Source organism: Lithobates pipiens, unplaced genomic scaffold (assembly GCF_037356315.1).
Source record: "Lithobates pipiens isolate NorthernLeopardFrog02 unplaced genomic scaffold, aLitPip1_a1.2 Scaffold_18, whole genome shotgun sequence".
NCBI lineage: Eukaryota > Metazoa > Chordata > Amphibia > Anura > Ranidae > Lithobates > Lithobates pipiens.
Window position 1 is genome coordinate 163,442,873 of NW_027507758.1, and position 26,146 is coordinate 163,469,018.

Sequence of the window (26,146 nt, forward strand, 5' to 3'; positions counted from 1 at the left end):
AAAGCACTACAACCTCAACTAAGGCCATATCTGTCATATACTCCTATTTGCAAGACAAAAACATATGTGAAAAATCACAACCAATTGGGAACAGGAAATAGGTGCAGAATACATGGCCCAACACTGGGAGAAAACCTTTTGCCTTATTTATTCCTCTACTAAATGTACAAATCTATTGGAAATGCAGCAAAAAATAACACTTAGATGGTACCTCACACCGTACTGTATTTCCAAGATCTACCCAGAGGCTTCTCCAAAGTGCTGGAGAATATGCGGCGGCACTGGCACACTAATCCACATCTTGTGGTCGTGCCCACAACTCCGCCTACTGTGGTTCCAATTGGCAAGAATAATATCTATTAACATAGGTACCCAACAATCTTTAACACCAGGTATGGCAATTCTGTCCCTCAACCTACACGAAACACCATTGCCCTACAGAATCGTAGTACCACATATTATACTATCTACACGTCTTACTATTCTTAGACACTGGAAAACACCAGATGCACCCAAAATCACGGAAGTAATACATACAATTCACACACACGGCACTTATGAGGTACTACACTCCTTAACGACGGGGAATTAAGGAAAGATCTCACCTGGAGGCTTCTCCAAAGTGCTGGAGAATATGCGGCGGCACTGGCACACTAATCCACATCTTGTGGTCGTGCCTCAACTCCGCCTACTATTGTTCCAATTGGCAAGAATAATATCTATTAACATAGGTACCCAACAAACTTTAACACCAGGTATGGCAATTCTATCCCTCAACATACACGAAACACCATTGCCCTACAGAACCATAGTCCCACATATTATACTATCTACACGTCTTACTATTCTTAGACACTGGAAAACACCAGATGCACCCAAAATCACGGAAGTAATACATACAATTCACACACATGCCACTTATGAGGTACTACACTCCTTAACGACGGGGAATTAAGAAAAGATCTCAAAAGAATGGAGCCCATGGTTACACTGGTACTCCAAAGGAGCATTATTATAACAAAATTCCCTATTTAGAGACTAAGTAAAAGGATGAATTCAACCAGTTAAAGGTAAACAATTTGGATTCTACCCTGACTGCTATGAGAAGTTCAATATAGTTTAGTTTAGTTTTATGTTGTTAATGCTTACAAAGGTTATAACACCACCAGCTGTAAGAACTATGCTTGAAATAGTTTTATTATTGCAGTTACATTATATCCATATACTACCATTTGTCATTTCTTAAATAGTAGGGATCATAATGATGATACTGTAGGGAATATTTAGGGTGAATCTGACACTTACTAAGCATTAAATGCAGGTGAATCTCCCTTGGTGCATGTATTTGTAATAACAGTGATTGATTCACTACCAGTGAATGTTTGGTGAAAGTTACATTCACTGCTTTATAAATATGTGTGTTACAAAGCTTTCTGACAATATTCCAGCTATAGATAGGCACATCTATTCAGCATGTTAAAGTGTTGGTATTTTAGTGGAGTCTGATAGGTTGAGTCAATCTTAGTTTTTTATGTTTTGGATATAATATTCAGATATATCTCCAATATATATTGGAGATTAAACAAATCCTCCTACATAAGTTTGCAGATAGTAGATAGACGTGCCTAGATTAAAAAAAGAAGTGATAATAATATAGTCGGTATCCTCATCCTCATAAATCGTATTCAGGGAACTGGGGGATGTCTGGCTAGTTCATGGTTGGAGCATAGTCCATGCATAGGCCCCTCCCCTATATTTGTTCCCTGAATAAGTTTGCAGATGTTTATCTGCAGTCTTCTCTTCTCTACCTTCCTCCAAATTCCATCATTTATAAAGCTTGTCTGAGCTGTCAAAAAATAGAAGTGGAGAGCTGAAATGACATACTGCTGAGCTCAGCGAGGAGAGCTCTAAAAGCTGATTGGAGGGAAAGGACACCAACCCCCCTTAACACAACACAGGAACTGAGCTGAGGCTGCAAATCACAGACTGTGTGCTGGAGATCCCTCCACTGTCATCATTGTCCTCTTGGTGTCAGTGAAACTTTTAGAAGTGATGGTAGATAGTGCAATTTTCTTTCCTGCAGCCACAGGTTGTGCAGGGAGCCATCCCAGACAGGAGATCACACAGTGATTATTGTTAGTGGCTATGGCTGCTGGCAATAATCGTATGAAAAATCAAGTTGATCAATCGATTGATAAATTCAGCCTGCCCATACATGGTTTGAAACTTGGCTTGTCCTGCCGAACCTGCCAAGATTTGTATAATCTATGGCCAGCTTTAGTGTTTTTTTGATTGAAACAAGTACACACTATAGAGGAATATACTTTGTTCATATTTCATGTCTGAGGTTTACAATCACTGTAAGTACTGTAGCTGTCAGGTCATTTAGTTCTCCACCATCTACGTTTAAAATATTCGTTTTGTATACTTTAAAGATTAGCTCAGGCTGTAAAACAAAAAAACAGTCACGCTTGAGCTTGTAGAATATTACTTTCTATCCATTATTATCATTATTACTAATAACTTTTTCTGCTCAGCTGTAGTGTAGCCAATGGAATGACCCAGTCCACTGTATAATCAAGTATAATTTTAAGGAATGTCTTAAAAGCTGTCCAATGTACTGATCATATACTGTACGGAACAAGTATTAGTGGGATCCAGACTTATATAAATTTATTTTTCATAAATATCAAAAACACAATATGCACCTCTTCTCCTAATTCTAAATCATCCCAGCAGGACAAACATAGTAGCTATTAACCTCAAAGGTAGAGTGCTAGCAGCCTTTACCCCCCCCCCCCCAGCATGCTGACACTAGCTTGTAGGAAGAGGGGGTACTTTTTTGAAGGCAACATTTTTATTGTATTGCTTTGATAGGGAAAAATGTTCTTGTACTTGTGGTTATTACCGTATATACTCGAGTATAGGCCGACCCGAGTATAAGCCGAGGCCCCCAATTTACCCCCAAAAAACTGGGAAACCTATTGACTCGTGTATAAGCCGAGGGTGAGATATGCCTGTCCATCCCTGTGTGTGTCCGTCCATCCCTCTGTGTCCGTCCATCCCTGTGTGTCCGTCCATCCCTGTGTGTGTGTCCATCCATCCATCCCTGTGTGTGTGTCCATCCATCCATCCCTGTGTGTGTGTCCATCCATCCATCCCTGTGTGTGTGTCCATCCATCCATCCCTGTGTGTGTGTCCATCCATCCATCCCTGTGTGTGTGTCCATCCATCCATCCCTGTGTGTGTGTGCGTCCATCCATCCCTGTGTGTGTGTGTGTGTGTGTGTGTGTGTGTCCATCCATCCATCCATCCCTGTGTGTGTGTGTGTGTGTGTGTCCATCCATCCATCCCTGTGTGTGTGTGTGTGTGTGTGTGTGTGTGTGTGTGTGTGTGTGTGTGTGTGTGTGTCCGTGCAGCCTTGTGTGTCCAGCCTACCTGTGTCCCGAGCGGTCCCGTCCGGTCCCGTCCCGAGCCTCCGTGTCGTCCCGTCCCGAGCCTCCGTGTCGTCCCGTCCCGAGCCTCCGTGTCGTCCCGTCCCGAGCCTCCGTGTCGTCCCGTCCCGAGCCTCCGTGTCGTCCCATGCCAGGATCGCCGCTCTTCGTCGGCGCCCTGGCGGCCATTCCCCTGTTCAAAAGCCGCGCCTCCGCCTCCGCCTGTGATAGGCGGAACACTCAATTTCCCAGCAGTCAGTGTTCCGCCTATCACGGACATCGGCTCATCCGAGGATGAGCCGATGTCCGTGATAGGCGGAACACTGACTGCTGGGAAATTGAGTGTTCCGCCTATCACAGGCGGAGGCGGAGGCGCGGCTTTTGAAAGGTAGAATGGCCGCTGTCTGTCTGCTCGACACGCTGTTCGGGCAGTCAGACAGCGGTGACTCGAGTATAAGCCGAGGGGGGCACTTTCAGCCTCAAAAAAGAGGCTGAAAATCTCGGCTTATACTCGAGTATATACGGTAATCTCAATAAGATGATAGTAAGATGATTGAGTCCAGAATAGATTTTTTTTTTATTATTAAAATATCAATATAGGAAACCCAAAGTATTTTGGGGGGTTCACACACTCCCCTTTCATCATAACCAGTGAGTTACGTACTTCAGGAATGCTTGGACGCGCTTAGAGATATAACATCAAATGTTTGTGCCAGCAGAGGTAATGCAGTGTGAATGGCTTAGGGCGACAGTCCTGCACTACCCTTGAAACATATTAGATGTGGAACTGGACCTTTACCATTCTGGCTATACGTCTGCACACAAAATCTTTTTTGTCATTATAAGTGAATAATGAATGAATAACTGACATTTGCATTCTGTAAAAGCATTTTGCTTAAATATATTTGTGTGGAAAAAAAAATGATAATGTAAATGTGGTGGAAAAAACACTGGCTATGAGAAATGTCATATGAAACATATTGATTTTTCATGCATCCAGGCCTGTATATATATATATATATATATATATATATATATATATATATATATTTAAATATTGTTGAGCACCATGTGCTCCTACGCTTTTGTATGTTTTTATATTTATTTTTATAAAATAATTTTTTATTAATTATAATCAAGAGTTATTGGGATTCATTTACTAAAGGTGAGTCACTTTTCCTGGGCAATTTTTTCTTAGTTTAATGAATGTAGTGAAAATTCACTTAGCAAAGAATATCCAGTCACCTACAAGGAAAATGAACAACAACTATTTTTGCTTGTACATGATTGGATGATGGAAGTCAGTAGAACTTCCCCACATTCACTAAGCTAAGGGAACTAACTCCCTAGGCAACGTACAAATCCCCTTGCAGAGTGAACAGCCTATTTGCCTTTAGTAAATCAACCTCATTGTGTTTAGTCATGAAATATGTCTTCAAAATAATAGACTGAAAATGAAAAGATTAAAAAAAACTAAAATTTTGTTGAAAGCATTAACAATTGTATAGGTCTTTTCACTGAAGGATTGCTGTAAAACAGCATAGCTCATTAAATCAGTATATAATGATTAATGTTTTACCTCCTTTGTAGTTCATTTCCAATTGAATTCTTGGCATTAGCATTTTCTCAGCAGATGCAACTCTTTTGCTCCTCCCTAGCTGTCCCCAGCCAGTTTTAGGCTTTTTGCACAATGCTGCCTAAAAACTCCAAATTTTTAGTTATACAGGTATTTTTTACTGATATGAATGCTGTCCATTGTTTTCAGTGTGCCTATATACACAGGCATGTAAACAATACGCACAAAAACATGCAAAATAGATGCAAGAAATGTTGGCCAAAATTACTGATGTTCAAACATCAGTACCGTGTACAAGTACAGGAGTTTCATGTGACTGGGTCCTAAACTATTATGTCTTCAATAATTGTGCAGTTAAAAGGTTCCATAGCATCTTGCAGCTTTTTCAGTCTTTAAATGTGTTAAATAGTTATTATTTTATTACAGTAAATCAAATGCTAAATATTTACAAGCTATTCTTTAATGTTGCATAATTGTTACGGTAAACGTCAGAGGATTATGATATTTAAAGGGATTACAAACCCCAAAAGATCAACTGCAAAAGAATTGGAAATGTAGATTGCTTGTCCCTCCTCTGTCAGCTACTGTGGTTCCTTCCATCAACTTGTACGTCATCTAGTAATCAAATAATTGCGGGAGCTAGAAAACGGAGATCTTGTGTCATTTTCATACACTGACCTTTGAAAGGGAAAGCATGTTCACACTTCTTTAAGATGGCCTTTTGGGTAAAAGCGAGTCACTTTAAGGCTGAAGTATATACATAATTAGAGTGCACATGTTACGGTTGTAATACTTAGATTATTTTGTATGTGTATGTATATGATAGGACTTCCATGAAATGAGTCATGGGTTACTGCTTTGGCTAGAAAACATTGACCGAAGAAGAGGTGAACTGCTTCCTATCAATCCCAGCCTTGACAGTGACACTCTTCACGACCATCTCAAGCTGTTAACGGTACTAATTTTTACCTTTTTTATTTCCATAGGGATATCAGTCATGTCTGTAGTTCTTTTATTCACAGATAAAATATTATGGCACTGTATTGCTCACATTTACTGCAAAATGGAATACACATTGAATTTTACCCCAGACCCTATTAGATTAGGAGTTCTAGATGAAGTAAATAATAATTTACAGTTTAATTTGTAAAAAGCTAGGTCTTTCTATATATCAATAATTTTGTTTTTTCTATGCGCTATAACAAGTTACGGTAAATAACTGCAGGTGGCTATTTACATTGTGGGTTAATTAACGTTTTTTTTTTCCAATTGTTTTTTATTGAAAATTGTTTATAGTACAATATATAAAGTACAAGTAGTACAACAGGAAAAATAAATAATAGTAAACAGATATACAATCAACTGGATACCGTAGAGAGGTATTCTAAAGGCACAGATAATTGATTGCTCAACAGTAAGTGGATTTGATATAGTGGGGCCAAATAGTCTCAATTGTCTCAACCTGAAAACGGGAGATCATTGGCCCAAGAGGGTCTGTACTAAGGAATATTGTACTTAGATTGTCAATAGCTGAGTGCGTTTTAAAAACAAAATGTATAGGCAAAGGATCTTATATGCAAAATAAAACACGGGGTGGGATTAAGAGGGGGGGAATTGACTGTGGTCTGATCTTCACATGAGGAAAGGGGGTTCGATGGGGGTGAGAAATACAACCATTATGGGATGAATCATAGATTAACTTTAAACCAGTTTATCCATATTTTCCAGTGAGTATCAGGTTAATTTACATTTGAATGCATTCTTTTCATTGTTCTTCCATTCACTGACACATGTTGGCTTGTTAGTGTTAACACATTCAAGTGCATTTATCCAAACTAGAGCAGACGGAATGTGGAGCAGTTATGCATGGCAACCAATCAGCTTCTGTATTTCATTTTTCAAAGCTTAAGGGGAAACACTGAAGATAGAAGCTGATTGGTTGCCATGCACAGCTACTCCAGATTCTGCCTATTCCAGTTTTGATAAATGTCCCCAATTGTGTGTATGAGTGTGCAGTTTCTAAATATGACAAAAATTACGTTTGAAATTAGATAGTTAAAAAGTTTAAAATTTCATAAGAAATGTAAAAAAGAACATCAAATATGTCAGGTTGGTATGTAAGCCATCATGGTTTGTTCTGTTTTAGTCAGTAGATAATGAAAGTTATTTTAAAGTGAACCTGTGGCTTGGAGCTAACACAGGGCTGAGGACTCTCTCGTTGCCCCATGGTGTCGATTTACTAAAGCTGGTTGCACTCAGAATTTGGTGCAGATGTGCATGATAGGCAATCGGCTTCTAACTTCAGCTTGTTCAATTAAGCTTTTCAATACAACCTGGAAGCTGATTAGTTTCTATGCAGAAGTGAGCCTGATTTTGCACTCTCCAGTTTTAGTAAATAAACTCCCATGTAACAGTGCTTGATGTCTGAGCATCCAATCACCAAGCACATACTCTCCTGTTTTTGAAATACCAGGTACTTTTCTTTGCTTCTGGCTCACAAACAGAACAGTAAACTCATTAGTACTGTAATACAGATTTGGGTACTACAGTGCAGGCACATACTCTAAAGCCTAAATGGCTTTATATGACTTCTCTGCTGCCAAGGGAACCCTAAAGTCAGGCCAACTGTAGACTGGAATCTGCAACACTTCTTGATCTGTGGAAAGCTGGTCTATCCACTACTGTCTGTTTCTATTGGACCACTAATGATGGGCAGACTTACTGGCCAATTGGTGTAAGCGGAGGCAAGAAAGCCTTCAAAAAGAGCAGGAAGTGTTTAAGATACCATATTAGGATTTTGAGGTTCCCCTGGCACTGGGGCAGTAACCTAAAGGTAGGTACAGGGTACATGCATAGCATTGTCAAAGCCATTTCTGTACCCCTAGTGCATTGGCTGCTTTAGTTTAGGTAAAATGTGACATAGCTCATTCTAGAATATTAGACTAACTTAAATGATGTAAGTCATTAGTACTAAAACGTTTCAAGTTTTAGACGTTTAGTATAAACAAGACTGACCTTATGCTTGCATAACAGCAAATCAAGCGTGAACTGCTCGAGTCACAGCTGAAGGTGGCATTACTGCAAGACATGTCCTGTCATTTGCTGGTCAATGCAGAGGGCAAGGATTGCCTTGAAGCCAAAGAAAAGGTACATGTCATTGGGAACAGGCTCAAAGTGCTCTTGAAGGAAGTAACTCGTCATATCAAAGAAATAGAGAAAATATTAGACATTTCAAGCAATCAGCTGGTAAGTTTTGCAGTATGAGTGGATATGAATAACATAAAACTTAAAAATATATTTTAAATTTTTTATTTTAATGAGCTTGTGTCAGAAATTAAGCGAAACATTCATAAGCAGAGTGACATTATGCAACGTGTGTCAGGGTGCTGTTTAGCATACACAATTGTTTGTATTTTATGTTTATTTATCTTATTTGTGTAGCAGTAAGGGTCCATTCACACCAGAAGCAGTGGGACTGTATTGGGTGGCTATTACACAGCAAAATTGCCTCGTCTCCTGTGTGCCTGGTTAACACAACCATGTTGTGTGGGTGATGTGTGCTGAAAAAGGTATGCTGTACTTTTTTCCAGTGCAGTGGAGTGCAAGACAATTGACCTCCACACATCACACAACGGCCAACAAAACTTAATGAATTGTCACTGTGTAATATTTCAATAAAGTTAGTTTAAAAAAAGAGAACAGAGCAATGCACCACGATTGGTGCACCAACACTGCAGTTATCCAGCTCAGTTGCATCACACACCAGCCGCTACATTGTAACACAGCAGCTGATGTGAAGAGATCCATATGTTTAATTTAATTTTAATGAGTTTTCAAAATAAGAAAGCATATAAAAGTATCGTACACATTGGGTAAAGTGTACAAAATATATGTAAAACATTGTAAAACAAAATAGATCATAGTAACATCAGACCTGAGTATCAGAAATACGTGAACATCACCCTTATAATGTATATCACACAGTGCTTTATTAACTACATAAGACATTTCACACGTTGTCTCAGAAAGAAGTTAGAAAAAGGGTGAAATATGTTGAATTTGATAGCTTCTTCAAAGTCTCAGAGTTTATAGTGATGAACCAGTAGACTATACTATCTGGAAGTGTATGAGGAAGGTCATTCCTATCCCTTTTCTCTTATTTTTTCGTTCCTCCTTGTGCTGTCTGTATAGTGATGGTGACTCATTTAGAACATAAGCCTGGTGGGTCTGCCAACCTTAAAGCGGAGTTCCACCCACTTTTTTTTAACTCCCCAGCATCCCTCACTAATCTGGGCACTGTAAACGAATTGGATATTTTTTTTCTGCACGTACTGTATATATACTGTATTCAACTTTCACTTCCTCCTCCCTGGCCATGGCACCACGCATCATTTCCGGTTTACAATGCCTCCTGGGAGATGTGTGTCACCAATCCCAGGAGGCAATAGGCATCGCTGGGTAGTAGTATTGCATTATTTGCAAACCGAAAATGACGCGATGCAAGGGGGTGGCCAGCTCCATTTAAAAAAAAGGATAACCAGGCTGGAGCATCTCAGCTCTGATTGCAGAGCCCCGGGGGACAGCACAGACACACCATTGATAATGATTTATAATAGAATACTATGATGGGACAGTTTTGATGGGGGCAATAGTATGGGGAAATTTTGATGGTGGAAGTATGACAGGACAGAATTGATGGGGATAATATGAGGGGGCAATTTTGATGGGGCAGTTTTGATGGTGGTAGTTTTGATGGGGGCAATTTGATGGAGCAGTTTTGATGGGGGCATTATGATGGGGCAGTTTTGTTGGAGCAATTTTGATGGTGACAGTATGATGGGACATTTTGATAGGGGCAATATGAGGGGGCAGTTTTGATGGGTGCAGTACGATGGAGCAATATGATGGGGCAATTTTGATGGGTTAGTATGGTATATATATATATATATATATATATATATATATATATATATAGATATAGATATATATATATATATATATAATTTTGATAGTGGCAGTATGATAGGGTAGTTTTAATGGGGGCAATGTTGATGGTGGCACTTTTGATGGGGCAGTTTTGATGGTGACAGTTTTAAAGGGGCAATTTTGATGGTGGTAGTTTTGATGGGGGCAATTTGTTGGATCAGTTTTGATGGGGGCATTATGATGGGGCAGTTTTGATGGAGCAATTTTGATGGTGACAGTATGATGGGACATTTTGATAGGGGCAATATGAGGGGGCAGTTTTGATGGGTGCAGTACGATGGAGCTGATGGAGCTGATGGGTTAGTATGGTGTATATATACATATATATATATATATATATATATATATATATATATATATATATATATATATATAATTTTGATGGTGGCAGTATGATAGGGTAGTTTTGATGGGGGCAGTATGATTTGGCTGTTTTGATGGGGGCAAAAGGATGGGGCAATTTTGATGGTGGTAATTTGATGGGGCATTTTTGAAAGGGACAATTTTGATGGTGGCAGTATGATGGGCAGTTTTGATGGGGCAATTTTGATGTTGGCAGTATGATTGGGCAGTTTTTATAGGGGCAATATGATGGGGCAATTTTGATGGTGACAATTTGATGGGGCAGTTTTGATGGGGCAAAAGGATGCTGCAATTTTGATGGTGGCAGTATGATGAGGCAGTTTAGATGGGGGCAATATGACGAGGCAGTTTTGATGGTGGCAGTATGATGGGGCAATATGATGGGGCAGCTCCTGCAAAAGGTTTTTTAAAAGGTGCTAATTGTAAATGATATTCCTTCTTTCTGTGTATATATATATATATATATATATATATATATATACACATATATATATATATATATATATATATATATATATATATATATATATATATATATATATATATATATATATATATATACATATATATATATATATATATATATATATATATATATATATACATATATATATATATATATATATATATATATATATATATATATATATATATATATATATATATGCACAGAAACCATGGATGTCATTTGCAATTAGCATATTTTAAAAAGTAGCTTTTGCAGGAGCTCTGTATACTTATACTCTGTATAAGTGGAGCGGACATGGGCCTGTCATCCGCCCACTCTGCTTAGCTCAGTAGGGAGAAAAACTGATCGGACCCGTGTGAAATAGGCCTTAGGCCACAACAGAATGTGATAGTTAAATAAGTTAAGTGTATAGAACAATTGTCTGGCATGCATAAGACCATAAAAAAATTGAAAAAGGCTTCACTCAATATCATGATCATGGAAGCCTGTGACCATAGAGAGATTCCAGAGCGGTAGGCCAATCCAGTAGGATGTCAAAGAAAGCAGGGGGGATATAACTATGGGCCCAATTGAAATGCCACATGCCAGACAAGCTTCCACTGCAGAAGAATTCTTCTGATGCTGCTGCTGATCCTGATGCAGCAAAAAATGTAAATTAATAAATAGGGGTAGGTACCACTAGAGGAGGCTACTCCAACATACCACCCAGATGCAGTGTACTAGCCCATCACTGTTACTTCTGGAACACAAAAAATAACTAAATAAAACAAAAAAAAAATGTAATTATATAGTAGTTTACGTTAAGTGCACACAGTTTAATATGAAATGGTACATAATAAATAAAACGTGCTTTTGCTTATTCCGTAAACTATTCTTGAAAAGTTCTGAATACAAAAGTGCAGTCTTAACATTTTCAATTTCCTTTCTCCAGATATTGGTAGGCATAAAATATACCACAGCCTGAGAAAGCAGAGTTTGTTGTTATTATTTATAAGCAATGTATTTTTAATTTACGCATGTATTTTATTCGTACGCACAGGAATTATCATCATGGTCTTCTGCAGATGAGTTAGACACCTCTGGATCCCTTAGTCCCGTGTCTGGCAGGAGCACCCCCAGCAGGCAGAGAACGGTAAAGCACACATGGTTTAAAATAAACAGAGTTCAGAAAGATTTGAGAAACAGACAGGCAGCGCTTGTGATACACATCTACTAGGTAGGCCCAGAAGCACATCCATATTTCCATTAGCTGGACACACTACAATTTTCCACTGTTCTGACCCCCTGACATTTCCCTTCTGCACAAACAATTGGGTAAATTATACTTTTTAATGAAGCTGGGGTTATGTTGGCCTATCCTTTTATCATTCTGTTTAATTATATTTTAATTAGTTTTCTGTGGTTTTGGAACTATGAATTTAATTTGCACTTTAGTTAAATAACACCTATAAATTCTATCCCTATGAACTATTTGATCTCCTTAATTGATTTTTCACATTCATTAGTCTCCTATAGGTCCTAGTGATATAATGTACAGGAATACTGGCTTTTCGAAAGTTTTAACAAAACTCATCAATTATATTATATATTCATGATGAAAGTTAATCATAATAATCAGTTACATGAATTATAGTTATAAATACAATTATACATAACTAAATTTCATTTTGTGAAAATAAAAGAAAAAATATTTATTGGATGAAACTAGTACATTATTTAGTGATAGTATGTATTATACTGCATGTTTATTAAAATAGACTACAGAAAACAAAATCGAAAGCCAGTTTTCCTTCCCTGGGTATTGGTCACCTCATGTGATTTTATTTTCTTTTGCTGCACTTTTCATTTTGTTGATTTTTCTTTCATCGGTAGCTTGTCTTTTTTTGCCTGGACTGAACATTCTTCTTTCTTTACCCCCTGTTCATTGCAAACAGCCACGGGGCAAATGTAGTGTCTCACAGCCTGGACCCTCTGTCAACAACCCACCTAGCAGGTACCTTATTCTCCTGGTTTCCAAGTTCTACTCTAGAACACAGAGGATGATAGAATATGTCCAGCAAGAAGGTCAATCCTGTTCTACAAAATTTACTGAAATCTCATTATACACCATGCTAAGCCTTACAAGGGCAAAAAAAATCAATCTTAATGGCACATGATTCATCATCCTCTCATTTTCTAGACTGCAGTTAAAGTCAGGCTCTACTCCATTCATCTTTGGAACTTGCCAGCCATCAAAATGGATATGAGGTCTTGTTACATACAGTCCATTTTGTGGGCGTTTGCCTCCTCTGAACTCTTCATTGTCAGAACAGATTGGTCCATGGAATTGGTGGCGCCATCTCTATTCGCTAACCTCACTAACCCTTACTAACACAATTGTCAGTATACTTGCACACAAATGTAGCCCATGTTTTTCTGACCACAAGAGTGCAGACATTAAGCTTTCTGCTTTTCTTTTTTTCTCTATTATTTGGGTAAAATTTACATATTTCTGTAAAGAAAGGCTTGCGCATTTTGGTTGCTGTTGTTTTGTGTGCTTCAGTCATTTTTATTTTTTCATGAGTCTACTTTCCCTATTTGTCCTAAATATCCCAAGCATCCTTGCTGTCACTAGTTTTAGGACATAATAAACATTTAGTAGTAAAGTCAACAAGACCACATTTCTATTAAAAATAGATTTAAAAATGAAAAGGTAACTTCATATTCATTCGACCATTGACAAAGGAAACTCTAGTAAAATGTAACCATGATCACTACAGATAGACCATCTAAAAGGTGGACATAGATGATAGGACATTTACTGTGCACTCTTTACAGTAAATCCTGGCATTAAAGGTAGTATTATTTAAGTAAATATCACATGGCCACATCAATGATTATTAAACACCAATGCAATTGACTACATTTATATGATAAACCATTTCAAACAGAATCTCTCCATATAGTAAAATGTAGGAGTTCCACCCATCCTTTGATTCTTATGTTTTCTGGAGACAAATCTGCAATTGTGGATTTTACTTGTAGACCTCCTTCTACTGGTACAATCTGTTATTGCATCCAGCCCATAAAATTCAATGGTTTCCATTGTGGAACACTTTTTTTTTACTGTTTGGCCTCCAGTACTCCCCGTTATGAAAGCAACAATGGGACATTGTCCTAATGTGGTTTGGTAGTGGACTCTGGAAAGTGGGGTCAAAGCTATAGTATAGCTATACAAATGAATCTCAACCAAAAAGAGGAATTCAATTACCCTGGAAATCCATCTTTCCTGTTGCTATCTATATATAAATCAGGTAAGTATGTAAATAAGGCACATTCACAATCCAATAAAAAATTTTATGCAACAACTTTTTTATTTGCGGGTTGTACTGGTTGCCCATGTCTACTATATAGACTATTGAGAGCCTGCAACCTAACTGCCAAAATATGCATATTTTTGAGTGCTTGTCTTTATGTCAGTGCAGGCAAATTGTGGTAGCAGAGCCAAACTGCTCCAGCTTAACTTAGCCGGTATAATAGAAAATGGATAAAAATATATGCCATAGCCTATTGCTGTTTCTTCATGCTTGGTTATGAAGTGTTTGAGATGTCTTCTGGCACATGAGGATTGCCACCCAATTCAGTCATCTATATTAGACATAGGGCAGCCTTTGCTACGTGTTACTTTTTCATGTAAAAAATGTTGTTGCAAAAAAACAAATACGTTAAATGTGTTCTTTATGCTCATGGACAACACTAAGCTTCAGTAGTGTTTCACTTGACAGGGTGCTAAAACATGCCTTATTCTTAAAGATGACCATTGTAGCTTCTACTGTGTATGGTAGAAGAACATGCCACAGTACACTAACCCTTAAAATTGCCCATACCCTGGCCATTTATTGGTCAAGGTAGATTTTTTGAGCCACATCTGACTTTCACATTCAACAGATAACTGGTCAGATATTGAACAGTCAATGGAAAATAATAAGTTGTACCAGAACTGCATTGGTCTGCATATGTGGTTCTTACACAACTGTTTATATTATCTTAAGGGCATTAAGTATAGCTACCCACCATTGTTTGATTTTGCCTTCACTGTTGAAGGCCAAATTAGTTGTAGGTGAGACTGCTCAAAACTAATTTTGTTCCGTGATCTTTTTGTCTACATCCTAATTTAGACCTGTAGGAGAAAATATTTAAAGGAGAAGTATAGCCAAAGCTATTTTAGCTGCACTTCTCCTGGGGATCACGGGAATGCAGTTTGTTCTGCACTTCTGTGACCCCTTTTCAGCCAACAGTGGACTAAAGCCCATAGTCAGCTGACATCACTTAGCCAGTCCTGGCTTGAGAAAGATCCCAACTTTACAATCAGGATCCAGCCAGATGCCTGGCCTGCTAGCTGGCTCAGGCTCTCAATGAGCCCATGAGAGCCTGAATGGGGTGCTCCAACCCCTGCACACCCCAGCTCTCCAGTGAGTGATAGAGGGGCAGAGCAGAGAGCCGGTGACAGTCAGCTGTCTTTGATCACTCAGTTCTCAGTCTTAGAAGCAGCGGGGTGTGGCTGCAGCATCAAACTAGGTGAGTATAAATGTTTATTTTGTAAAAAAACAATGCTTCTCTTTTAATTATTTGCTACGGGTATCTACATACCTGCATTTGTAAATGGCCTCATATACTGTATGTTTTGATGTGAGGTCATGACAAATCAATAACCTTGAGCATACACCTATGTTTTTTCAGATTTCAGGGAAAAATAAATAGATAAAAATTGATTAAAAAACAAATTCTTAGAGAGCAGACTCCTTTTTTCAACTTGTCAGATTGTGTAATATAAAGACTTCATTAGTAGCCAGCAGGTTCGCTTATAAGCTGATGAGCATGTTCTATTTAATCTAAAGTGATAATAAAATTTCAAGCTCTCATCACCTTTCCGGCTGACATCTTCCATTGCCAAACATCTGGCCCAGCGTACGTCTTAACAGCTTTGCAGCTTGCAGTGGAGCCCACTTCCTCATAACATCTCAGCCGCAGCACTCTTTCTTTCCACTGGCACTGTTGATTAACACATCTTTTTGCAGTACAGCACAATATTCAATTTGTCATTCAGGCAAGCATGGAATACAAACGAGTTTCAACTGAATGGAGAGCTTAATCAAAAGCACAAGTCAGACAGGTTGTGTTTGATGTCAGCTACAGTACTAACTGATAACACAGAACAGGCTGTCACTGTGTTCCTTATTATTTTAAATGCCTCTGATCAGAGTACTTTGTGTGTGATCTTGCACTGGATCAGTAAACATTGATAGACTACGGTTTAAGGGCAAACAAAATAAAATAAAGCAGTTTTACAAGATTTTTAATGACACTGAAGAATTTCATAAATAGTTTGTGGGTTGTTTGTGCAATTAATGCAGGCAAAGAGCTTTTTAGTTATTTTATTTTGTATGTTGAACACTAATTACAGAACTTTGTCAGCCCCCTAATAAAATATATATTTCAAGCAAACGTAATATTTGCCCATTCAGAGAAGAGCAACGGGTTTACAGCATTTACATTTTTCTATGCTGCTCTACCTTTCTGTTCAGCACCCGAAGCCAACAGGAATACCCACTACTCATGCTGAGTGTGGACTACCTCTCCATTAAGTTTTTACAGTTTAAAGCAGAAATAAAATGTAAAAAAAACAAGCAGGTAGGCTTTTTATTGCTGAAAAGACATTCAATAAAACAAACAAACAAACAAACAAACATTCAATAAAACAAACTTATCAATCTGTTTGCAGTCTTTTAGATTGTACACTGAGCTGTGCATGCAAGGCCTTTTTTAACATATCTGCTGCTGATAGCACAGTTATGTTCATTGACAGGTACCTGGCCATCATTATTTTTCCAGATAGCCATCCCTGCCCTCCACAACATGTGGAGCATAATGTGTCTGTGTCATTGGGCCATGCTGTCAGTGGTAGGACACACATGACCACGGACATGTGGCCTAGTAAGCATGGGCAGGGGCACTACAGGAGTCATTACTATGGCACTGATGGAGGTAGGACGAGGCACACTGATGGAGCTGGCAGTGCCACCAGGGGTCTTGTCTTACCAATTCAGACTTATTATTGCTTAATAAAAATATAGGTGTCACAGCCAAAACTACCTAAAAAAAAAATAGATGAATCAGATCCGAGCTGATTCACTCATCACCAATCTGGACTTTGTTGTTTTTTTATTATATTCTTACACTGATTGTCCCGGTCTGAGAAAGGGTAACATTTTTAGAACTGCTTGCCCGCATTGTACTGCACTGCAGATGGGAGCCTCCTACAGGCACAGCAATGTACCTGTATGTCGCTGGCCAATTCTGGGTACAGGGTGCGCATGCCACCCCCCTTTCTCGCTATTAGACACAGCAGGTTTTTGTCAGCAGGTCCTGACCAATGATTCATGGCTGGGACCTGCTGTGTCCAATCACAGCCTAGAGCCTTGTGTTGACAGATAGCACAGGGTTCTTGTACAGAGGGAACAATCTCTTTGTTTCTTCTCCCTCCAAAGTAGGGAGAAGGAACAAAGAGATTTTAGGTAAAAAGCAGCACATCATACACTCAATAACACATGTTAGGCACACACTTATCCCCTTGATTGCCCCCAGTTGTTAACCCTTCCCAGCCAGTGTCATTAGTACAGTGACAGTGTATAGTACTATCACTGATCAATGTATTAGTGGCCCTAGCAATGCCAGTGTCAGTCAGTTCCTACCCAGTGTCAGTTATTACAGTCCTATTATAAGCCGCTGATCACCGCAATTACTAGTATTAAAAAAATCCAGTATGTATACCATAGTTTGTAGATGCTATGACTTATTGGGATTTTGTTTACCAAAGACATGTAGAAGAATACATTTTGGCCTAAATGTATAGAAAAAAAAAAAACTTGGATACGTTTTATAGCAGAAAGTAAAAAAAAAATGTTGGTCTTTTTTCGTTTATATAATAAAAAATAAAAAGATCCAGTGGTGATCAAATACCAACAAAAGAAAGCTCTATTTGTGCAAAAAAAGATTTTGTTTAGTAGTGCAATGCTAAATAGCGAAAATAGCTTGGTCACAAAGGGGGTAAAACCTTCCGGAGCTGAAGTGGTTAAAACATGTCAGAATAAAATAAAGACAATATAAATTACTCTGAGAACAATTATAAACAAAGAAAGTGGGTTTTTCTGTATATTTAGATAACAATTGGTTTTTTTTTTCTGCTAAAGCATGGTTGATAAGGAAAAAGAAATCGAATCTGAGATTGCTAATGTCCCCCCTCTCACCAATTTTCTATTTTTAAACACCTGTAACCAGCAGGTAAACATTTTGAAAAGAAGGCTTTTCTCCGGAACAAGTCTAAGCAAAAGCTGATTTGTGATTACGGAATAATACAATCCAAAGTAAAATTTGTTCAAAGAATTCTTATGGGCCATTAATTACCGCTTTGTAAAAGGAAGTGCAAAGTGTATTTTTTTTAAGAAGCATTTCAACCTGGAGGCAAAGTAATTGTAGCAAACAGAAAAACATCAAATAACTTTTGACCTCTAAAGATTTTTGCGACTTAGTTATTTGCTCTGCTAATATTGAATGTGACTGTTTGTACATATTGGTACAATATTAGCATTTAATATTGCTGTGTCAATATTAGAAAGTTTGGGAAGTCTAGTGTAGTTTTGCTTCATATAGCAGTAACATCATTACAGGTTTAGCGCAGAGACTTAGGATTTTTTTATAAATCTTTTATTTATTTCATAAGACAAGAAAAACACTGAAACAGAACAGAAAAATTGAAACACATCCTTTCTTAACATTTGGAGGTCTATATAATGATAATATCGACCGTTCAAACATACATATCGAACTTATATCACTCCTCTAAGTCCCATAATTCCGATCCTTAATGTAATATATAATATACCTGACCACCACTTAGGATTTTTTTAATTAAGTCATTAGTATTATGGTTAGAAATAAAGCATATATTTAGGAAAAAATATATTTATATTTTAAATATATTTAATATATACTTATGATTAGGTTCATTTGAAATTTTGCATATGAAAATTGTATTTAACCACTTAAGCCCCGGACCATTTGGCTGGCCAAAGACCAGACCACTTTTTGCTATTCGGCACTGCGTAATTTTAACTGACAATTGCGCGGTCGTGCGACGTGGCTACCAAACAAAATTGACGTCCTTTTTTTCCCACAAATAGAGCTTTCTTTTGGTGGTTTTTGATCACCCCTGCGGTTTTTTATTTTTTGCACGATAAACAAAAAAAACGACAATTTTGAAAAAAACGCATTATTTTCCTATAATAAATATCCCCCAAAAAATGTATGAAAAGCTTTTTTTTTCCTCAGTTTAGGCCAATACGTATTCTTCTACATATTTTTGGTAAAAAAAAATCCCAATAATTGTTTGTTGATTGGTTTGCGCAAAAAGTTATAGCATTTACAAAATACGGGATAGTTTTATGGCATTTTTATTAGTTTTTTTTTTCTTACTAGTAATGGCAGCATTTTTATTGCGACTGGGACATTATGGCAGACACATCGGGCATTTTTTACATATTTTTGGGACCATTGTCATTTATACAGCAATCAGTGCTATACAAATGCGCTGATTCCTGTGTAAATGACACTGGCAGTGAATGGGTTAACCACTAGGGAGCAGGGTAAGGGTTAAGTGTGTTCTGGGGCGTGTTTCTAACTGTGGAGGGGCGTGGCTGTGTGTGACATGTCACTGATCTCTGTTCCCGATGACAGGGAGGAGAGATCAGTGACACTGTCACTAGGCAGAACAGGGAGATGCTTGTTTACATTAGCATCTCCCCGTTCTTCCTCCCCGTGAGGCGATCGCGGGTATCCCCGTGGCGATCGAGTCCATGGGACCCGCGACCTGACTCACCTAGGTCCCGGCAAATTTAAAGGGACGTACAGGTACGTTCATTTGCCTGTTCGTGCCATTCTGCTGACGTACATTCACGTGCGCTGGTCAGGAAGTGGTTAATACTGCAGCTAGCAGGTGGTGACAACAGCACCCCCTTTTAACTAGGCTGACTTCCTGCTATGTTATGAATTGCCTGCATAGCCTATTCAGATTACACACTCTGCTAACTCAGAAGAGGGACACACCACCCCCTTTCCACTAGAACAGGTGGGATCCAACCAGATTAGTTAAAGTGTTTATTAACCTAAAAAAAAAAAAAAAATGTTCTGTAAGAGCATGTTATTATACAGCACAGTGCTTGTACTGTGTAACTTGCCCCCCCCCCCCCCCATATCACCTAAAAAACCTGTCTGATCCTGCCTGGCTATGCCCTCCCCTCTATAAACTGACCACAGTATATCATGACTGCTGAGCCCGACACCGTGGTCAGTTTAAGTGCCTCCATCATCCACAGCCCTGCTCTCTGCTTTCCTGTGTCCTCATCCCACTCCCATCCCTTCCTGTCAGCTCTGTCCACGATCCTCCCCTCCTGCTGCAATCAAATATATACTATGATCATGCCATGCCCTCTGTTATATAATGCTATGTGTCCCTGTGCTGTATATAAAACTGCAGATTATACAGTATATCAGAGTGGCTCCTGGTGCTCACATGACTCCTCAGATCTCTCTTCTCCCCAGCTGACGTCCTCTGCAGTGCTCGGCCCCGCCCACTCTAGCTGTCAGCTGGAGAGAGGAGAGAGCAGAGGAGTCACTTGAGCGCCAGGAGCTGCTCTCATATATATGGTATAATGAGCATTTTTTTTCTATACAGCACAGACACAGGGGCACATGGCGTTATATAACAGAGAGAATGGATGATCATACTATCGTGGGTTAGCAACCACTTTAATTAGATAAAGGCAACCATCAAACATGCTGGCAGTTATTAAAGCAATATTAAACCCAACAGCAAACATTATATTGCAGCTCATCAATTCTTAAATGTGATGGCTGCATTAGCTTTCTTGTGTAGACTTTCTTTCTTCTCTTTTAATTCGGTGATCCAGCCAGTAAGTCTGTTGTTTTTCAATAGAACAAGCTCTCTTGCAGATGTATCAGTTACAAAGATGAGACAAACCATTTAACACTGGCAAGATTGCTTACAATGATCAGCTTTAATTTATTTATTTATCTAAAATCTTTATCCCAAAAGTAAAAAATAAAACTATTTGCTGTAACTGATTTATAAAGTGCGAGCTGGGGTTTGGTTTCAGTTTGTTGGTGTCTCTAAATCTGCTACATCTAACACTACCCAACCCCCCCCCCCCCCCCCCCCCCCACTAGCAAAAATGCTGCTGTCCAAATGTGCCCCCTGTTCTTCTTCATCTAGAAAGGGAGCACCCTAATACAGGGAGTATGTTACTGGCCAGATTACCAGGGAACAAGAGAGGGAAAAAAGGCTAAGGAAAAAGAAAACAAATGCAGCTACCACATCTAATAATTGGTAAGCTGCAATATATTATACTTTGGTTATGATTTAACACAGCTTTAAAGTAGTTCTAAAGGCTGAAGGTTTTTTTTACCTTCATGCATTCTGTGCATGAAGATAAAAAACCTTCAGTGTGAAGCTTCCCCCACAGCCTCCTGCTGCTGTCAATCACAGGTGGGACTAGAGGGTGGACCTGAGCCCCATTCTATGTGTCTTATGGACACACAGTGTGGGGCTCAGGAGCGAGCATGCACAAGTGCCCCCCAAAGCAAGCAGCTTGCTATGGGGCACTCAGAGAAGAGGAGGAGCCAGGAGTGATTTTCACATGAGTGGATAATTATGTAAATACTCATATTAGTTAATCATCCCAATTGTCTTTGCTCCAAACCTTGCTTGCTTGTAAACCACCATCACAACCTTTGCCAAATCAAAAGCAGGCAACACATGCATCAAATTTTAAATGTTAAACTTAATCTGTAATATTTGGATGCATGTTCAAAATTGGGAACATATATTGTATATCATTCATTGCTCTCATTACATTTTCTACAGAGTTTATTTAATATTTTATTAATATAATCCTATTAAAATCATTTTTTTTCTAATTTTCCAATTTATTTTTAAAGCAACCAGACCTACAAAGCTAATGGGAAAGTAAGCTGAAAGATGTCTGCGCTGATTTTTATATATATATATATATATATATATATATATATATATATATATATATATATATATATATATATATATATATATATATATATATATATATAAATTGCAAAAATGTACAGGGACTTTAGAAGTTTTGTAAAATCAAAAACAAAATTGTAACATTGCAGCTTATCAGTCAGTAAATGTGGTGGTTGCATTTATTTTCCCCTTTCAGTATTTTTTCCTTTATTTTCACCTAGTGATTCTGTTAGTAAAACATTTTCTGTTTAACTGTGACAACGCTCACCCTGCTGTATCAGGGCAACAGATGCAGGATTGGACTACAGGAAGCTGCCTCTCACCTCTTATATAACATTGAGAGGCTTGGCTCTGTAGGCCATAGAGAGACTATAGAACAATATATTGATAAGAGTCAGCACAGAGCACAGGAAGTCATCAGCTCACAGGAGTTCTGGCAGGATCAACAGGTATTGCTTGTACTTATCAAACAAATATAAAAATACACTTTGGTATATTTAACAGGCCAAAGGGGACCAACGAAGAGGTGCTCATTTTTAGAGTTCACATACCTTTAAACTTTCAGCTACATATTTTATTATTATTTTCATAATAGGATTAGTAGGATCACAATTAGTATCCACTGTTACAATGTGCAGACCCATAATGCAGAAGCAATCTTATGGATTGTTGCACTGTCCTATAACTGCCACATCAGGGTCATACTTTTAGCTCCCTCGTCAATCTGCAAATGAGAAAATATAATATTTGTGATGGGATAGTATAATGATTGAAAAGATACCACAGTATCCTGGTTCTGATGGAAATCTGCCAAATCTTCTACCACACCAAGCCTGGTATTGTTCACATAACAATTGGATTGTACAAAAAGGATTATTTTGAATTACGGTTTAGAAAAAAAAAGTAAATGTAGTAATTCTCTGTAGTACAGATGTGTTTGCCTTAATTTTAAAAGAGCCAAATGGTCTGCTGGGTTATTAAAGTTATGTATAAAATAACTGGCAACATGGGGAATGCACTAAAATGTCATCTTAAAATAAAGCAGAGCCAAAGTGAATGTCTTCTGTTTTGGAAGAGTGAATAAGTAATTTCAGTATATAGAAAAAAAACTATGGCTTGTGGCCCCCAATTGTCTACTTCTGTACAAATTAGGGAGAAGGTGCAAAATGCATGACCTTCATTCTTCGCACAATGTGTATGGGAGCTTTTACAGTTGGGATGGTGTTGGAGCAGAAATTTAATATATATCTGGGCACAGTGACATGGGAGTTAAATTATATCAAATTAAGTAGTCTGGATGGCTGGAAGTTCAAAATAGCCCATCCTAACTAAAGTGCGCAATATACAGTGGTGTGAAAAAGTGTTTGCCCCCTTCCTCATTTCCTGTTCCTTTGCATGTTTGTCACACTTAAGTGTTTCGGAACATCAAACCAATTTAAACAATAGTCAAGGACAACACAAGTAAACACAAAATGCAATTTGTAAATGAAGGTGTTTATTATTAAAGGTGAAAAAAAATCCAAACCATCATGGCCCTGTGTGAAAAAGTGATTGCCCCCTAAACCTAATAACTGGTTGGGCCACCCTTAGCAGCAACAACTGCAACCAAGCATTTGCGATAACGTGCAATGAGGCTTTTACAGCGTCCTGGAGGAATTTTGGCCCACTCATCTATATATATAAAAGGAACTATGAATTCTGCTGTCTACCAAGAGATCCTGAAGAAGAATGTCCGACCATCTGTTCGTGTATTCAAGCTGAAACGAACTTGGGTTCTGCAGCAGGACAATGATCCTAAACACACCAGCAAGTCCACCACCGAATGGCTGAAGAAAAACAAAATGAAGACTTTGGAGTGGCCTAGCCAAAGTCCTGACCTGAATCCTATTGAGATGTTGTGGTATGACCTTAAAAAGGCCGTTCATGCTCGAAAACCCTCTAATGTAACTGAATTAGGACAATTCTGCAAAGATGAGTGGGCCAAAATTCCTCCAGGACGCTGTAAAAGCCTCATTGCACGTTATCGCAAACGCTTGGTTGCAGTTGTTGCAGCTAAGGGTGGCCCAACCAGTTATTAGGTTTAGGGGGCAATCACTTTTTCACACAGGGCCATGATGGTTTGGATTTTTTTTCACCTTTAATAATAAACACCTTCATTTACAAATTGCATTTTGTGTTTACTTGTGTTGTCCTTGACTATTGTTTAAATTGGTTTGATGTTCCGAAACACTTAAGTGTGACAAACATGCAAAGGAACAGGAAATGAGGAAGGGGGCAAACACTTTTTCACACCACTGTACATATATACTTTAAATAAAATAAAAAACATATATATATATATATATATATATATATATATATATATATATATATATATACATACATACATATATATATATATATATATATATATATATATATATATATATATATATATATATATATATATATATATATATATATTTATATTTATTTATTTATTATTATTATTATTATTATTATTATTTATTTATTTATTTATTTTATTTAAGTCTCTTATTTTTTTGAGAGAGATACTACAGCATTCTCTTTGTCCTAACTTTCCACGGTGATCTGTTTCAGTGATTTTACACATACTACTCTGTTCTGAGGCATTTTTTTAATTATTATCCTAAGATAATGTTTGAAATGTAGATAAAATATTACACACAGAGCTAAGTTTAAAAACTATTTTCTGATTCCCACATCAGAATATCATTTATTGACCTACTTTCCTTGTGAAAAATGTTACATTTATGTGCTAGAACTGCACAGCGTATTGATAAGTGCTCAGAGTTCTCACAAAGACTGAGTAGATATGGAAGCTGCAATACAATGTATTTTTTTGTAAACTTACCTTTATCAATTCTGTTTATTAGGCCCAAAGACGATGGCTCAGGTTCCTACCCTTCTGAAGCTAATTTAGCTCAAAGAAACCAGTCATTCTTCCTACGAGTTCTCCGAGCTGCGTTACCACTTCAACTTCTTCTGCTGCTTTTAATTGGTCTTGCTTGTCTTGTACCAATGTCCGAAGAAGACTACAGTTGTACTCTGTCCAATAATTTTGCAAGATCCTTCCACCCAATGCTCCGTTATACCAACGGACCACCCCCTATATGAAAGCTCTGGCAGTACCTTGTCTAGAAGGTATATGAGCTGTTGCCAGCTTTTATTTGCACTTAATGTGGCAGCTTTATTTCCCTTAATTAACATATAAAATGACAGCTCTGTTAGAGCCCCTACAGTATTGAGTACATTATGTTGTGCTTCAAAATACAATCACCAATTTCAGCTCAGAAAATACAACCTATTAACCTTAAATCATGTGACCTTCTAAAAAAATGAACTATGCATAGTCAAGATTAATATTTTTTTTGTCAAAGAAAACTCTAATGAGTCAATTGATCCCCAATGTGAGTATTATCAGTATTTGACAAGATGCAATTATGATGCTATTTTAGATGCTTGTAATATAAAATTTTAAAGAGCTTCAACAACCAATATTTTTTTTTTACTTATCTCTGTGGCATTTTTGGTTGATGGGCTTTCTGTGTGGGGATTTGGTGGGGGAGCATGAACTAACTATAAACTCTGTATTAAGTATGGCAGATATACAAATGAGAAGCACTTTTTTTAAGCTATGAAACTGGATGTAAGAAATGAAGTCCTGAGCTCGACAGAAAACAATCTATGAAATGTCAAGTAAAGAAATAGAAAATATTATTTATGTATGTACAGTTTGCTAAGCAAAGTTTGTTTGTATTGATTTCTTGCAATTATAGATATTGTAAAATAATTTTGTTGTCTGCATTTTTTGGTTAACAAAAACACTTTGTCTTTTTGACATTCCAATATACGTATTTCTTCCTATAATGAATCTCTACTTGGACAGATCCATCAGTAATGAGAGATTAGTTTATATCAAAACTGTGTATTTGGGTACTTCATTATCTTTCAGTGCTATCATCCCAAAAACATATGCCTCGAAAAATATAATAGGGGACTTTATAGCACTCAAGAATTCAAATTACGCAGGTATTTATAAAGATTCAAAAATCATAATTTATTTGTACAAAATAGACACATATATGCATTTAAATAGGTTAAAAACACTAGAAATTTCATAGGTATAGATTACACACATTTGACCACGAATGATGAACTAACGTTCAGGCCAAAAAGTT

The 26,146-nt window shown here is 37.7% G+C and overlaps 1 protein-coding gene across 16 annotated transcripts in view; it reads left to right on the top strand.

Annotated features, from left to right (window-relative positions):
• The window catches only part of SYNE1 (spectrin repeat containing nuclear envelope protein 1), a 663,643-nt gene extending 637,885 nt beyond the window's left edge, over positions 1 to 25,758 (top strand). For 15 of the 16 annotated variants that reach the window (XM_077486324.1, XM_077486323.1, XM_077486326.1 and 12 more), the window contains 5 exons: positions 5,837 to 5,965; positions 8,044 to 8,256; positions 11,868 to 11,960; positions 12,763 to 12,821; positions 24,842 to 25,758. In XM_077486324.1, the coding sequence (XP_077342450.1) occupies positions 5,837 to 5,965; positions 8,044 to 8,256; positions 11,868 to 11,960; positions 12,763 to 12,821; positions 24,842 to 25,082 (735 nt within the window). In that variant the 3' untranslated portion in view covers positions 25,083 to 25,758. The remainder of the gene's footprint in view (positions 1 to 5,836; positions 5,966 to 8,043; positions 8,257 to 11,867; positions 11,961 to 12,762; positions 12,822 to 24,841) is intronic. The other variant, XM_077486337.1, reaches the window with a different exon arrangement.
• Positions 25,759 to 26,146: the final 388 nt, after the last annotated feature.